The sequence below is a fragment of the Telopea speciosissima genome, unplaced genomic scaffold, assembly GCF_018873765.1.
Source record: "Telopea speciosissima isolate NSW1024214 ecotype Mountain lineage unplaced genomic scaffold, Tspe_v1 Tspe_v1.0416, whole genome shotgun sequence".
Classification (NCBI taxonomy): Eukaryota; Viridiplantae; Streptophyta; class Magnoliopsida; order Proteales; family Proteaceae; genus Telopea; species Telopea speciosissima.
Genome location: NW_025317752.1, coordinates 15790 through 33013, shown reverse-complemented (window position 1 = coordinate 33013; position 17224 = coordinate 15790). Strand labels below are relative to the sequence as shown.

At 41.1% G+C, this 17224-nt stretch overlaps 1 protein-coding gene across 1 annotated transcript; it reads left to right on the top strand.

Moving 5' to 3' along the window:
* The first annotated feature begins 5379 nt into the window (after positions 1 to 5379).
* LOC122648063 lies at positions 5380 to 6573 on the top strand. The gene has a single exon (XM_043841332.1). It carries the CDS (start codon positions 5380 to 5382, stop codon positions 6571 to 6573), a length of 1194 nt encoding a protein of 397 aa, XP_043697267.1.
* The last annotated feature ends 10651 nt before the right edge of the window (positions 6574 to 17224 follow it).

The window sequence follows — 17224 nt, the reverse complement described above, 5'->3', positions numbered from 1 at the left end:
GAAGTGGAGTCAAGGTTGGAATTAAACTACTGCCAAGAGGGGATGACACCATGTGCACCACGTTTTGAGGAAGGAGAACTTGGGCTGCACAAGGTAAAGTACGTGGAAGGAAGGGAGGCTGAAGGAGGTTTAGTTAAAGGACGTGATGAGGTGGCATCTGTTGGTCAAACAACGGTCCAGGGATCAAACCATGGTTCCGTAGGGAAACCAATTATAAACCAATTAGGGTATTGCACGCCCTGGGTTATCCCATGGTGTCCCATGGGTGCCCCATTTTAATTTTAGGGTGTCCCATGGTTTCTCATGGGAACCCTGGTGCATCCCTATTAGGGTTTCTCCTTCCCTATTGCGTCCCATAAAATTAATTATCACAATAGGGACGGAGAAATTCGTCTCTAGTCCATCACATAACAAGAGGGATCCATCCCATACTCGAATGCGCAGCAGAAATTAATCGATTCGAGTTTCTTTTGCATCCCATAAATATTAATAATCAATGAACATAATGAATTAATAAAGAACTGCTAACCTAGTGAGCCTCAAGTGTTGCTCCTCCAATAGACAGTGGTTCTTCCTCCAGTGAGCACTCCAAGCAAACAGATCTGAACCTCCAATGGTGCTACCAAGGTTCTACACGCCAATCCTAGATGCCCTAAAACTCCTCAGAACATATCTAGGGTTTCATAAACCCCAACTCTCAAACATAGGTGAGAGAAGCAAGAAGAAGAAGAGAGATCACAAGAGGGAGAGAGAGAAACCAAAAATGTAGGAGAGAGAGTGTCTGCTCCAAAAACGTGGAGAGCTCCTTTCTTCTACGTTTTATGGTCCCCTATTTATAATAATAGGGTTTAATTAAATCCTAGATAGATTTAATAGAGCCCTAGTGAGAGTCTGACTCTCTCTCTCTCAGTCTGGCAATTCTGTTTAAACTCAAAGTGCTACACAGGTGAAGAAGCAGAATCTAATAGGGAAAGTATTAATTAGATTCTTTATTTAATTATTAATTGGAGTTATGGATTTGACTCACCGCATCAGAATGTGCGTGCGTCAACTGCCTATTGAACAATTCAGCAAGCTTATCCATTTTACCCCCAGCAGTGCGTATATCCTTGACTGAGTCTACAACTGATTTTTCCAATGATCCTAGGATATAGAGTGATGCCTTGGAATCCCTCATGAGGAACCCTTGCATCTCTTCATTTGCCTCAAAATCGTTCTGGTCGGGTTGAGGAGGAACTTGTCATCTAGAACTGTGTACAGTCCTTTAGCAGTCAGGAGCAACTTAATGCTCCGGTACCAATCGACATAGTTTGTACCATTAAGTTTGTATTCGCTAATGAGTGTTAACAGGTTGGAATTAACGGCAGCCATCGTATATTAATCTACACATGCACAAGTAAATAACCACATGCTAATTAATGACCATTGAAAATAATAAATTGAGCACACACACATCAATGGTCTTTCATGATTTGGGTTTCCCTCATAACCCAAAAGATGAATTGGATACCTACAACCCTTGCATGCATAACTTACCCTGTCGGGAGTCATTATACACAGCATGGTAGTGTGGACTAAGCTGTCCGCCTCATGGGCTTCCAATATTTTTGGCCACTTGGGTGTCATGTCCAGATCCTGTCGGCTGACATACACCCAAGTCATGTACTTACCTATTGCATTAGTTAGAATCATGGAATCATGAAAGATGGCCCACTGTCGCAGTGCCCTCTCACTATCCATACCCTAACGTATCTAGATGGAGGTAAATATAGATAAATGCATGACAGAAGTCCTGGCAATGTCCTGTCGGCTTATGCGGGGTCATGTCACATATTTTCTACATTTATCTTCAATAGGAGGCCATGGATATGTCTACCGATTAAGATTAGTCCATATCATACATGTATTGTGAATAAAGAGGGATTAATTAACTCTCACATACATGGATAGATTTAAACAACATAATTAATCAACATTAATTAAAAGTGATTATGGGATGACGGCATTTTTATCAGAAGCAATTAAAGAACCCTCCCAATAAAAATAAAAATAATAACTTTGGGTGCATTTATCATGCCATGGATGCCACGCCTCGATCATCTCCTCCGCCCGATCACGTCTTCAAAGTAGGTGACTGGCATCTCCATAAGCTTTGAGCGTCACATGTGGATCACCATCTACATGCCCTGGGAGTCCTAACTCCTCTAAAATTACAATAGAAACCTAGAAAAAATTCTATACACTTTTCTTTCCATAATAATAAAGAAACCCCGCATGGAGAAACCAACCCACCATTTGGGTTGCCCATGGGGTGGAGTACATTTGTTTATAAAAAAGAAAGGGGGAGAGAGAGAAAGAGAGAGAAGCATCACATCCACCCATAACCCCATGTATCACATATATAAACAATCCATCCATTTATTAGAATGCCATTCCCATAATCACATCATAATATAATTTCATGCATGTGCATTAAAGCAAGTGAACCAAAAATTAAAACATGGATTCCTTCAATTATTGAACCACCACATAGCATGTGATATCATGTATCCAAGCCCATAAAATTAAAATCGCATTTTAATTGCAAGTGGGTAAAGAGGGAATCTCTTCACCCATCATCATCCTCATAAAACAAAACAAAATAATAAAATTCTGTTTTGAAAAATCTGTTTTTTTTTATTTTTTTTTTTGTTAAACTGGAGGGAAAACAAGGGGGGTGCATGCAGCCCACTTGCGCAGGCTGCAGGCACTCCCTGCGCAGCCCATAGGCATAGAGCCCACGGACAGCAGCTTGCAGGCCCGCAGCCTGCAAGCTTGCTGCCCACAGGCAGCAGCCCACAAGGGGATGCGCACAGGGTAGGTTCATGGGGAAGGGTGTGCGCAGAGGCTTGGCAGCGTGCGCTCCCCCCCCCCCCCCCCCACATATAGAACATGATTAAAAAATTTTAAAATAAAAATTAGTAATCACAACCTAATTGGATACATGCTTCAATAATTGGAATAAACAAAACAAACCAAATCCATCATCACATGGGTAGGTTGTTACACTAACAACCTTGTAACTACCCATTTGCACATGGGAAGGTTGTTACAACAACCATATCCTAACCACCCATGTGCCAACTTGCATCCCACTCATGATAATCATATTAACCATTAATTATCTAATATTCATGGATGGGAAAGGTGGTTCTGATACCACATTGTTGGTCAAACAACGGTCCAGGGATCAAACCATGGTTCCGTAGGAAAACCAATTATAAACCAATTAGGGTATTGTACGCCCTGGGTTATCCCATGGTGTCCCATGGGTGCCCCATTTTAATTTTAGGGTGTCCCATGGTTTCCCATGGGAATCCTGGTACATCCCTATTAGGGTTTCTCCTTCCCTATTGCGTCCCATAAAATTAATTATCACAATAGGGACGGAGAAATTCGTCTCTAGTCCATCACATGGCAAGAGGGATCCATCCCATACTCGAATGCGCAGCGGAAACTAATCGATTCGATTTTCTTTCGCATCCCATAAATATTAATAATCAATGAATAGAAGGAATTAATAAAGAACTGCTAACCTGGTGAGCCTCAAGTGTTGCTCCTCCAATAGACAGTGGTTCTTGCTCTAGTGAGCGCTCCAAGCAAACAGATCTGAACCTCCAATGGTGCTACCAAGGTTCTACACGCCAATCCCAGATGCCCTCAAACTGCTCAGCACATATCTAGGGTTTCATAAACCCCAACTCTCAAACACAGGTGAGAGAAGCAAGAAGAAGAAGAGAGATCACAAGAGGGAGAGAGATAAACCAAAAATGTAGGAGAGAGAGTGTCTGCTCCAAAAACGTGGAGAGCTCCTTTCTTCTGCGTTTTATGGTCCCCTATTTATAATAATAGGGTTTTATTAAATCCTAGATAGGTTTAATAGAGCCCTAGTGAGAGTCTGACTCTTTCTCTCTCAGTCTGGCAGTTCTGTTTAAATTCAAAGTGCTACACAGGTGAAGAAGCAGAATCTAATAGGGAAAGTATTAATTAGATTCTATATTTAATTATTAATGGATAATTACAATTAGCACCGAATCCATTAATTAAATAAAGAGCCAATTAAATCAGCAAATTCTAAATAACTCCCTATATGATAACAATTTATCATATACAGCCCCCCCACTAATCAACACCATCATTATGGAATCTAGGGCATGTACACATGTACTGCCAAACCCCAATTCATAGTACATGTCCATATAAGAGCGTCTGTGCATCCGATCGGGTCCCGCAAAACTCGATAAAACACTTTATTTGAAATAACTATAAATAATGTATCATTTTATGTAAAATAAATTTTGCAAAACCATTTCCAAAACGGAACTGGATCCAGATTCTGATCTGACCATGCACAGACAATCTCTATCTTGGTGTTCCCCAATCGGGCAGTGGTGACCATGTTGGATAACTCCTTCACTCACAAAGTGTTCACGCATTCCCAAAACATCGGCTTTGACTCGCTTGAGTCTCGGTCATTGATGAACCAAAGAATGCGATCACACTTTGCAATGACAGGTTCCCTCAGTACGGGTGTCGGTGACACATGTCTATCCCTTCCTACATCGGCGAATACATGAGGGAATCGACAAAGTAGATTCTTCACCAATGCACACATCAAACATGTGAGCACTCGCATTTGTACCTTGACATCACATGTCTAGGCATACCCAATGCGACGACCATATGATAAGGGTGCCCAACCCAAACCCTAGTCGTGACTACCATTTTAAGTATAACTTACGGACACAGTGCTCAAAAAGTTTATATCGCATGTGACAATATTAAAGTAAAATGTATAAATGTTCAATACAAAGGTGAACCGGGTTGAACCGGACTGAACCGGGTTTGATGGACACACACTTGTCCAACAGCACCTTGCTATTTGGTGGTGGGGAATGATCCAAATCAGGAGGTGGAAGGTGATAAAGGTGTTGAAGATCCTGTGGGCCCGAGGGAGAAAGAGGCTTTAATTTCTAAACCCTTTTCCAACGTTGATAGATTTAAAAAGCAAGCTATAGAATCTCGTTCAAACCAAGGGCATTTTGGGAAAGGTACGCACCATTTAAAGTCTGGTACTTATTCAATCATGGGTCGAACCACGGGGAGGGGGACTAAGTTCCATGCCCAACGGGTTATGTTAAACCCGAAAGATTCTAGTGGAGTTAAGGGAGATGAACCTAGTAAAAGGGGAGTGGACAAATCTACCCTTGGTACTAAATGAAGTGTTTAGCCTGCTGGAATGTTAGAGGCATGAATGCCTCAACCAAACGATTGGGGATTAAGAAGGTGTGTAAAGACTATCAAGCTAAATTGGTTGGCCTTGTGGAAACAAAAGTTAAAATGGAAAATTGTGCTGCAGTTTTTGACAAGTTTCTCCCGGATTGGAAGTATATGCATAATGGAGAAGCTGGGAATACTATTCGGATTTGGTTGGGATGGGATCCGAATATCCTTGATGTTGAAGAGATCCAAAAGACCAAGCAGTTTATTCATGCTAAGGTGTCGGTCAAGGGAACCACTGTCTCTTTCCACTATACTGTCGTGTATGCTCATAATAATTTGGCAGGTCAGAAGGTTGTGTGGGAGGACGTGGGGTCTGTTGCTAGGGCTATTGCTTCTCCTTGGGCTATCCAAGGGGATTTTAATGTGATCCGTAATCAAATGGAGAAGATTGGTGGGGAAGCTGTTAGGTTTGAAGCTATGGAGGATTTCAACTCCTTCATTGATGATGCTGGGCTGATTGACTTGAAATGGAAAGGGGAAGCTATGACTTGGAATAATAGACAGAGTGGTGATTCTAGAATCTGTTGCAAGCTAGATAGGGTGATGGTTAATTTAGCCTGGATGGATGTATTCAGATCTTCTGAAGCTACTATTCACCCCCCAGGTCTCTCTGACCATTCTCCAGTTGTGGTGACTGTGTTAGATGAAACTAACTTCGGCCCTAAACCTTTCAGGTTTTTTGAAGCTTGGATTGGTAGGGAGGGGTATGTTGATGTGGTTCAGAAGGGCTGGGAGAAGCCTGTTAGCTTGTCTCTAAATCCTATCCTTTGGTTTGCTGCCAGGTTGAGGAATGTTAAAGCAGAGCTGAGAAAGTGGAATAGAGAATGCATTGGAGATGTTTTTCTAGTGGTAAAGGCTGCAGAGGCTGAATTGCACCACATTCAATGCCGGCTTGATGCGCATCCTGATGACCAAGATTTGGTTCTCTTGGAGACACAAGCAAAAAAGAAGTTATGGGATGCCTTGTCCACTAAAGAAAAATTTTTGAAAGAGAAGTCCAGGGGGAAACATATTCAGCTGGGGGATGGGAATAATGGTTTCTTTCACAAATCAATGATTTGTAGACATCATAGGAAACATATACTAGAAATTCAAGGGGAAGGAGGAGACATTGTCAAGGAACCAAGCCAGATCAAAGAAGAAGCTGTCTCTTTTTATAAGTGTTTGGGACTGATTCGGTTGATAATGGTTTTCTCCCAAGTTCGGTTCCCTTGCAGCATGGCTTGTCTCTTGCTCAACAGGAAAGTTTGATAGGAAGGGTGTCTAATAAGGAGATTATGGAGGTTGTGTTTGCTATGAAAAATTCAAAAGCTCTAGGATCGGATGGGTTTGGGGCTGCTTTTTTCAAACATTCTTGGGATGTGGTTGGAGAAGATCTGACCTTGGCAGTGAAGTGGTTCTTTGGTAATACTTGCCTTCCTAGCTCGATTAATGCTACCTTTATAAGCCTGATTCCTAAGACGGGTGATGTCTCTACTTTTGCTGGATATAGGCCCATAGCTCTTTGCAATCTTTTTTATAAGATCATTACAAAAATGTTATCCAATAGATTATAAGGAGTGGTTGGGAATGTGGTGAGTGACACCCAGTTTGCATTTATCAAGGGAAGGTCTATAGTGGATAACATCCTTGTCTGTCATGATGTGGTCTGAGGGATTGAATAGAAAGGAACTAGCCCTACAACAGTGTTGAAGATTGATCTCCATAAAGCTTATGACTCCCTTAGTAGGAAATTCTTGTTTGAGATTATGGAAAGAATGGGTTTTCCTCAGCAGTTCATTGGTTGGGTGAAGGCTTGTGCTAACACTCCTTGTTTCTCCATCTTATTAAATGGGAGTCCAGCTGGCTATTTCAAAGGGGGAAGGGGAATTCGGCAGGGGGACCCCATTTCTCCATATTTGTTCACTATTGCAATGGAGGGTTTTTCAGCCTTGATGAGGAAGTTGGAAGTGGAGGGCAGGATCAGTCTTCTTCCCAGATGCAAGAGTTCCCACCTCTCTCATCTTATCTTTGCAGATGATTTGATGATCTTTGTGAAGGCGTCCACGGATTCTATTTTGGCCTGCCTGGGGGCCTTGGATGAGTTTCATACCTACTCTGGGTTGAAGCTCAACAGGGCTAAGTCCTCTATTATTTTAGGGGGCCTCACCCACACGGCTAGACTGCAACTATTGGAATTAATGAATTTTGTGGATACCAAGTTACCTATCTGGTATCTAGGTGTTCCACTCATTTCTCGGAAGTTGGCTTTTGCAGATTGCTCCTCTATCTTGGAGCACGTGCGGAGTAGACTTGATGGTTGGAAAGCACGTCTGTTATCTTTTGCAGAGCGATTACAACTCTTGAGCTCTTTTCTTCAAGGCTGCTACATTTACTGGTCAGGGATTTTTGGGCTGCCTGATGCTCTCAAGAGAAAGCTGGAATCTATCTTCTCCAACTTCCTTTGGTCTGGTCCGTCTCTTCAACGTAAGGTACATTACATTTCTTGGGAGAAGATTTGCAAACCTAAGGCTGAAGGAGGCCTTGGTATTAGAAGAATTTCAAATATGAATACTGTAGGTATTCTTAAGCAAATCTGGTGGATTGCCTCAAAGAAGGACAATCTTTGGGTTAGGTGGGTCCATACCCGCAATTTGAAAAATGACTCTATTTGCACTGTTAAGGTTCCTCAAAATTGCTCATGGGCTTGGCAGAAAGTTCTCAACCTTAGAGATTTGGAGATCCATGCCCATCTATTTTTTGACTGCCCCTTTTCAAAAACCATTTGGGATAGGGTTAGTTCTATGTGCTCTCAAGGTGATAATGGCCCTGCTGGCCTGTCCAACGTGGTTAATTGGCTCTCTCATGTGGTTTATGCTAATGACAAGTTGGCTTTCTGTGCGACAGTTTATCATGTTTGGTGAGAGAGAAATCAAAACCTCTTTAGTAATCAATCAAGGTCTTATGATATAATCCTTCAAGATATCAAGTTTGATGTGATTACAAAAAGTTCTCACTATCCGATCTTGGCTGGCCATACCCCTAGAAATCAGTTTTTGGTTCACATGTGGGGGATCCTGGAGACAGAGCTGCTTATGGGGGTCTTATTCGTAATATTACAAGAGAGCCGGTCCTGGCTTATGTGGGTAAAGGTCTGGAGACTTCGGTTCTACGCATGGAGTTGTTAGCCATTCAAAGAGGGGTGGCACTGTGTTTAGAGAGGAACTTTCGACATGTGTCCATCAGATCTGATTCGAAGTTGGCAGTGGAGATTATTACAGGAGTGTTCAGGTGCCCTTGGATTGTATATGTGTTGAAGAACCAGATCACCTCTAGTCTGAACCAGTTGACTCGTTATGAAGTGAGGCATGTTTTGAGGGAATTGAACCAACCGGCAGATTATATTGCTTCCATTGAGTGTGGAGAGCAAGAAACTATTCTGTATCCTCCTCAGTTCCATGATGACCTGTTGCGGCTGATCCATGATGATACTTCTGGGAAGGTCCAGTTTAGGCCTCCGTGATTGCGTTGGGTGGTTACTTCTTTGTATTACCGAGGGGTTTGTCCTCAGGGGTGTGGGGCCTTTTCCTCCTCCTTAGATCTGTCTAAGGGGTGGAATAGGTTGCCTTCTCTTGTATCTTTCTTTTCTTCTTTTATACATACACAACTCACCTATGAAAAAAAAGGTATCGATTCGAAGATCACAACCCTCAACATCGCATCCACACGTCTAATAAGAGATAAGGACACTTTTTAGAAAATTGCAAACCCAAAAAAATATAGAAATGCCCCCAAATAACCCCAAACGATCCACCCAGTCTGGTTTAAATTGAAAATGAACATATGTCGAATTGGGTATCGATTCGAAGGTCACGACCCTCAACATCGCATCCACACGTCTAATAAAAGATGAGGACATTTTTTAGAAAATCCCAAACCCAAAAAAGTACAGAAATGCCCCCAAATAACCCCAAACAACCCACCCAGTCTGGTTTAGATCCAAAATGAACGTATGTCGAAATAGATATCAATTCAATGGTCACAACCCTCAACACCGCATCCACACGTCTAATAAGAGATAAAGACACTTTTTAGAAAATCCCAAACGCAAAAAAGAACAGAAATGCCCCCAAATAACCCCAAACGATCCACCCGGTTTGGTTTAAACCGAAAATGAAAAAATGTCAAAATAGGTATCGATTCGAAGATCACAACCCTCAACATCGCATCCACACATCTAATAAGAGATAAGGACACTTTTTAAAAAATTTCAAACCTAAAAAAGTACGAAAATGCCCCCTAATAACCCCAAACGACCCACCCAGTCTGGTTTAACCCAAAAATGAACATATGTCAAAATAGGTATCGATTCGAAGGTCACAACCATCAACATCGCATCCACACATCTAATAAGAGATAAGGACACTTTTTAGAAAATCCCAATCACAAAAAAGTACAGAAATGCCCCCAAATAACCCCAAACGACTCACCTGGTCTGGTACAAACAAAAAATGTACATATGTTGAAATAGGTATCAATTCGAAGGTCACAACCCTCAACATCGCATCCACACGTCTAATAATTGATAAGGACACTTTTTAGAAAATCCAAAACCCAAGAAAGTACAGAAATGCCCCCAAATAACCCCAAATGACCCACCCGGTTTGGTTTAAACCAAAAATGAACGTATGTCAAAAATAGGTATCGATTCGAAGATCACAACCCTCAACATCGCATCCACAAGTCTAAAAGGAGATAAGGACACTTTTTAGAAAATCCCAAACCCAAAAAAGTACTGAAATGCCCCCAAATAACACCAAACGACCCACCTGGTCTAGTTTAAACCAAAAATGAACATATGTCGAAATAGGTATCGATTCGAAGGTCACGACCCTCAACATCGCATCCGCATGTCTAATAAGAGATAAGAACACTTTTTAGAAAATCCCAGACCGAAAAAGGTATAGAAATGCTCCCTAAAAACCCCAAACGACCCACCCAGTCTTGTTTGGATCGAAAATGAACATATGTCGAAATAGGTATCGATTCATAGGTCACGACCCTCAATATCGCATCCACACTATAAATACGCGATAAGGACACTTTTTAGGAAACCCCAAACCCAAAAAATTATAGAAATGCCCCCAAATAACACCAAACGACTTGCCCGGTCTGGTAAAAATTGAAAATGTACATATGTCAAAATAGGTATCGATACGAAGGTCACAACCCTCAACATCGCATCCACACGTCTAATAATAGATAAGGACATTTTTTAGAAAATCCCAAACCCAAAAAAATACAGAAATGCCCCCAAATAACCCCAAACGACCCACCCGACCTGGTTTAAACCGAAAATGAACATATGTCGAAATAGGTATTGTTTCGGAGGTCAAAACCCTCAACAACGCGTCCACACGGCTAATAAGAGATAAGGACATTTTATAGAAAATCCAAAACCCAAAAAAGTACAGAAGTGCCCCCAAATAACCCCGAACGACCCGCCCGGTCTGGTTCAAATCGAAAATGAACATATGTCGAAATAGGTATCGATTCGAAGGTCACAACCCTCAACATTGCATCCGCACATCTAATAAGAGATAAGAACACTTTTTAGAAAATCCCAGACTGAAAAAGGTACAGAAATGCTCCCTAAAAACCCCAAACGACCCACCCAGTCTTGTTTGGATCGAAAATGAACATATGTCAAAATAGGTATCGATTCATAGGTCACGACCCTCAATATCGCATCCACACGTCAAATAAGCGATAAGGAAACTTTTTAGAAAACCCCAAACCCAAAAAATTATAGAAATGCCCCCAAATAACCCCAAACGACTCACCCGGTCTGGTAAAAATTGAAAATGTACATATGTCAAAATAGGTATCGATACGAAGGTCACAACCCTCAACATCGCATCCACAAGTCAAATAATAGATAAGGACATTTTTTAGAAAATCCCAAACCCAAAAAAGTACAAAAATGCCCCCCAAATAACCCCAAACAACCCACCCGACCTGGTTTAAACCGAAAATGAACATATGTTGAAATAGGTATCGTTTCGGAGGTCAAAACCCTCAACATCGCGTCCACACGACTAATAAGAGATAAGGACATTTTATATAAAATCCAAAACCCAAAAAAGTACAAAAATGCCCCCAAATAACCCCGAAGGACCCGCCCGGTCTGGTTCAAACAAAAAATGAACATATGTCGAAATAGGTATCGATTCGAAGGTCACAACCCTCAACATCGCATCTACACGTCTAATAAGAGATAAGGACACTTTTTAGAAAATCCCAAACTCAAAAAAGTACAGAAATGCCCCCAAATAACCCCAAACGACCCACCCTGTCTGGTTTAAACCGAAAATGAACATATGTCGAAATACATATTGATTCAAAGGTCACGACCCTCAACATCGCTTCCACACGTCTAATAAGAGATAAGAACACTTTTAAGAAAATCCCAAACCCAAAAAAGTACAGAAATACCCCCAAATAACCCCAAACAACCCACCCGGTCTGGTTTAAATCGAAAATGAACATATGTCAAAATAGGTATCGATTCGATGGTCACAACCCTCAACATCGCATCCACAAGTCTAATAAGAGATACGGACACTTTTTGGAAAATCGCAAACCCAAAAAAGTACAGAAATGCCCCCAAATAACCCCAAACGTCCCACCCGGTCTGGTTTAAATAGAAAATGAATATATATCGAAATAGGTATCGATTCGAAGGTCATGACCCTCAACATCGCATCCACTCATCTAATAAGAGATAAGGACACTTTTTAGAAATTCCCAAAAGCAAAAAAGTACAGAAATGCCCGCAAATAACCTCAAACGATCCACCCGGTCTGGTTTAAACTGAAAATGAACATATGTCGAAATGGGAATCGATTCGAAGGTCAAGACCCTTAACATAGCAACCACACGTCTAATAAGAGATAAGGACACTTTTTAGAAAATCCCAAACCCAAAAAAGTGCAGAAATGCCCCCAAATAACCCCACGAACATAGACGATAACATTTCACTCACCTGGGTCTGGTTCTATGAAATCAGTTGTAGTTTTAGTTCTGGCTGGCAGTCTGGCAGTAGGCCTCGAGCGCGGGATCAAACCCTAAGTATAAATAAGAAATATGTCATTTACTAGTTCAAACTATTTTTGGATGTCCTAGGGTTGATCTAGGCTCACTGGGTTGACTCGGTGGACAATTAGGTATCACTTGGAATTCTCTGGGCCTTGCACTGGGCTTTAGGCCTAAGTCCCGGTGCATCATCCGGAGAATGTGGTCTAGGAGAATGGTCATTTACACCTGCAGTACATGGTTCAAGGTCATAACAGCCTTACAACACTGATCCCAATTCAGCAGTGCTGCAGGACCAACACAGACAGGATTTCCAAGCCCTATGGGGCCCACTTGGGCACCAAGGTATCCATCATTATGGATAGATGTGAGCAGGGGTATTTTGGTCATTTACCACCTCCTTACACTATTTACCTAGGCCCACCACTTGGTTGCCAGGAGCTGCCCAGATAGCCCAATAAATAGTAACCCAATATAGCTTCAACTGCAAACCATGGATTTGGCTGCATGCAATGGTTGTTTCACATGTATAAGGTAATCTAAGGCTGCTGCAACTCATGGCTAGGTTGCATGCAGCCAGGGCACACAGATTTGAGCCCAGACTGACTGTTCTTGGTGTAACAGTGCAGTGCAGTCTGGCACAGGCATGGGTTTCGGTCTCAAGTATGTAACAGCAACCAAAACTCCATTAAACAACTTAGATCCTCCATGCATCATGTTTGCATGTTGGATCTAAGGTGGTTTATGGCAGCCCCCAGCTGTTCTGGGCTGCCAATGGCCAGAAATGCTACCAAACAGTAGAGATGCATGGAGAAGAATGGTAACTAGTAGCATAGTAACAGGTGTGGGTATAGTTTTTATACCTGAATAGATTGGGTAGGCTGCTGGAACAGATTGGATGCAAGGGTGAGCTCTTCCCCTTCTTCTCCTTCCTTTCTTCTTCCTCTCCTTCTCTTTTTCTCTCTTTTCTTTCTTCTTTCTCTCCTATGGTTTCAACAGTGTTTGGAACCTCTAAAATGAGGCTGGGGTCCCCTATTTATAGACCAGCCCCCTACTGAGGCCTGTTTGGCTGCCTAGGTCCCTCTTGGAAATGCATTTTTAACTGAATTTTTAGTCATTCTGGGCCACCAGCTGGGGTCCATAGGGATCCAAGGGTATGAGGTGGTCCCCTAGACTCCCTTCTACCTATGGAGGGTGTCCATGTCTAGTATGGGTGGTCCCCACACATCTGCTGATTAAAATAATGCATTTTTCCACTTTGGGCGATGTCTCTGGGTGATGTGTGCATCACCTAGAGATTACAGCAAGGTTGTTTCTCTTTGGGCTTTCATAGGGGTTTGACCCAGGGTTAGGGCCTTGCACCCACATGCCACTCAAGGCTGTTTGCACTTATTTTCAGGTGTGGGACCCACATTCATGGAGAGGAGAGAGAGTACCTTGAGTCCAAGCAGTACATTATGCTGTGGGCAGTACAACTGCAAGGATCTGCAATCCATCTTCTAACAGGTATGGGGGTTCTCCATTAAATTCAATCACTGGAGTGATACTCCACAGTGTGCTTGGATGCCATGTCATGGGTTCCTATCCTTCAATCAAAATTCCATCCAATCAGGGGCAGGTTTGACACTCCCCCCCCCTCTGTGTTTTGATCCCCTTATATAGAGCTAGGGTTTAATTAAAAACCCTGATAGGATTAGATTAATCCTTGTGAGAGTCTGACTCGCTCTCTCTCTCAGTTTGGCAGTTCTATTTAAACTTAAAGTGCTTCAAAAAGGTGAAGAAGCAGAATCTAATAAAGAAAGTATTAATTAGTTGTTTTATTTAATATTTATGGATAGTTACAATTAGCACCATATCCATTAATTAAGTAAAGAACCAATTAAATTAGTAAATTCCAAATAACTCCCTATATGTTAACAAATTATCATATACAACCCCCCCACTAATCAACACCATGATTATGGAATCTAGGGCATGTACACATGTACTGTAAAACCCCGATCCATAGTACATGTCCATATAAGAGCGTCTGTGCATTTGATCGGGTCCCGCAAAACTTGATAAAACACTTTGTTCAAATAATTATATATAATCCATTATTTTTGTAAAATAGATTTTGTAAAAATCATTTCTAAAATGCCACTGGATCCAAATTTTGATCCGACCATACACAGACAATCTCAATCTTGGTGTTCCCCAATTGGGCAGTGGTGACCATGTTGAGTAACTCCTTCACTCATAAAGTATTCACGCATTCCCAGAACACTGGCTTTGACTTACTTGAGTCTCAGTCATTGATGAACCAAAGAATGCGATCACACTTTACGGTGACAGGGTTCCCTCAGGTAAAGGGTGTCGGTGACACATATCTATCTCTTCCTTCATCTGGCAGTAATACATGAGGGAATCGACAAAGTAGATTCTTCGCCAATACACACATCAATCATGTGAGTACTCACATTCGTACCCCGACATCACATGTCTAGGCATACCCAAGGCAACGACCATATGATAAGGGTGCCCAGCCCAAACCCTAGTCGTGACTACCATTTAAGTAAAACTTACGGACACATAATACTCAAAAAGTTTATATCGCATGTGATAATATTAAACCAAAATGTATAAAAGTTCAATACAAAGTAAAATCGGATTGAATAGGACCAAACCGGGTTTGATGGACACATAAATCCAACAATCTCCCATTTGTACATCAAAGCCAATTTCCCATACATTTTAAACCCATGCCCTCCATGTGTTTTTCAAACACTCTAGGAGACAAACCTTTTGTCATGGCATCTGACACATTTTCAGTTTTGTCCACTTTGGAGATACTCACGTCGCTTGCTGGATAATCTCTCTGATGAGATGATACTTCCGCTGCACATGTTTGTTCCTCTGGTGAGCCCTAGGCTCCTTAACTAGTGCAATGGCCCCCTCTGTTGTCACATAACAGGGGAATAGGGCCTTTGACAAGATCAAGGACTACTCCAGAAAACTATTAAAAAAAAAGACTACTCCAGAAACGTTAGGAACTTCCTAACCCAAACACCCTATTAGCCGCATCACATGATGCAAGGTGTTCTTAAAAATTGGGATCGACTATAGATTTCTATTTTGCACTCCTCTATACAATGACACCTCCACTCATTAAACTAGTAACTGTGAATTCACCTAGAGGGGAGTGAATAGGTGTAGGTAGTGGAATATAAAAACTTATGCAAAAATAAAAAAGTTTTCAATAAGAGACAATTAAAATTACAAAGATAACACAACAATTTATAGTGGTCCGGCCAAAACTTGCCTACATCCACCCCTCTCACCTTAGAGAGAATTCCACTAAAACAAATCTCGAGTATGAGCAAGAGAACTTGTACAAATCTTGATTGAGAGCAAGAGGACTCAACCAATCTTGATTCCGAGTAAGAGGACTCAAACTACTCTTGATTCCGAGCAAGAGGACTCAAACAAATATATAAAATAGAAAGTACTAAAGATTAGGATTACCTCAACCTTAGTAGAGTTTGCTACCTTTCAACTTTGAAGCTTAATACTAAGTGAAGGAGCTTGTGAGAGTGCTTTGAATGAATGATTAAATTCTCACATGAAAGTGACTTGTTCTTGAAGGCTCTTGATTGTGATTAATAGTGGTGTTTAAAGCCTAAAACAAGTGGGTATTTATAGGCTAGATGGCTTAATTTAATTAAGAATCTAAATTAAGATCAGATTCCAAAAGCGATATATAATCCGGTATGCCGGATCACCTAATTTCCTTATTCAATAAAGGAATAACGGTCAAATTATAATAGCCTTTTATTGATCCGGTATACTGGATTATGATTCTGTATGCTGGATTACAATTTGGCGTGGGCTGGAAGGCTACTGCAGGCAATTTCCTGAGATTGCAACACTAATCCGGTATGCCGTTTCATGATCCGGTATACTTTTTCACCAAATTTCTGCTGAAATTTCTTAAGTCCTTTATTGGATTTACTTGGATGTTTTCAATTGCGTTTGGTCACATGGATTGGGTTTAATTTAAACCTCCTAAGGTCCATCTAAATGAATGCATGCATGTATGTGCATTACATCAATTGTGACTTTAAATTATGACACAACTAAATACAAGAATAAACAAGTTCTTGAGGTCTTGTATCTCAAAGAGTTGCTTGAATAGAAGTCTTGAAAATAGTCCTTCACTTCACAACATTTTTTGAAATCTTTGTCTTGGTGCATCAAGCTTTTATATGCTCCCCCTTACTTGATGCTCATCTCAACTATATAATATAACACAGGTTAGTACAACTAACTTATTTGTTATCATTAAAATCATAATGGGTGATGTGTGGAATTTACTAATAATCTCTCCCTTTTTGACGAGGACAAATAAGTAGTATCAAATGATATAAAGAGAGAATATCAAGATAATTTATGTTCAAAATATAAATTACAACTTTATCTCCCCATTTCTCTCCCCCTTTGGCATTATTAAAAAACAGGGATAGAGAAGAAAAAAAACTTAATAAAATTTTGATCCCTATTGTGTGTTGGGTCCATCAATCTTAGTATCATATATTTCTTTTGATCTCCAAACCATTCGATCACCATTTGTCTTTTGGTCGTCATACCAATTTGGGTATGATTAGGGGTTCCAAGGTCTTTGATTTTGGGGTACCCTATATGAATCTTAATTTTTGGGTGGTCTTTGCACCTTTGGATGGCTCCTCCTATTTTAACCATTGTAAGGTCTTCTAGGATGGTGGAAATGTTGCTTCATATGATAACATTCCTAGATAGTGTGTCCCTTCTTGTTGCAATTATTGCATACAAC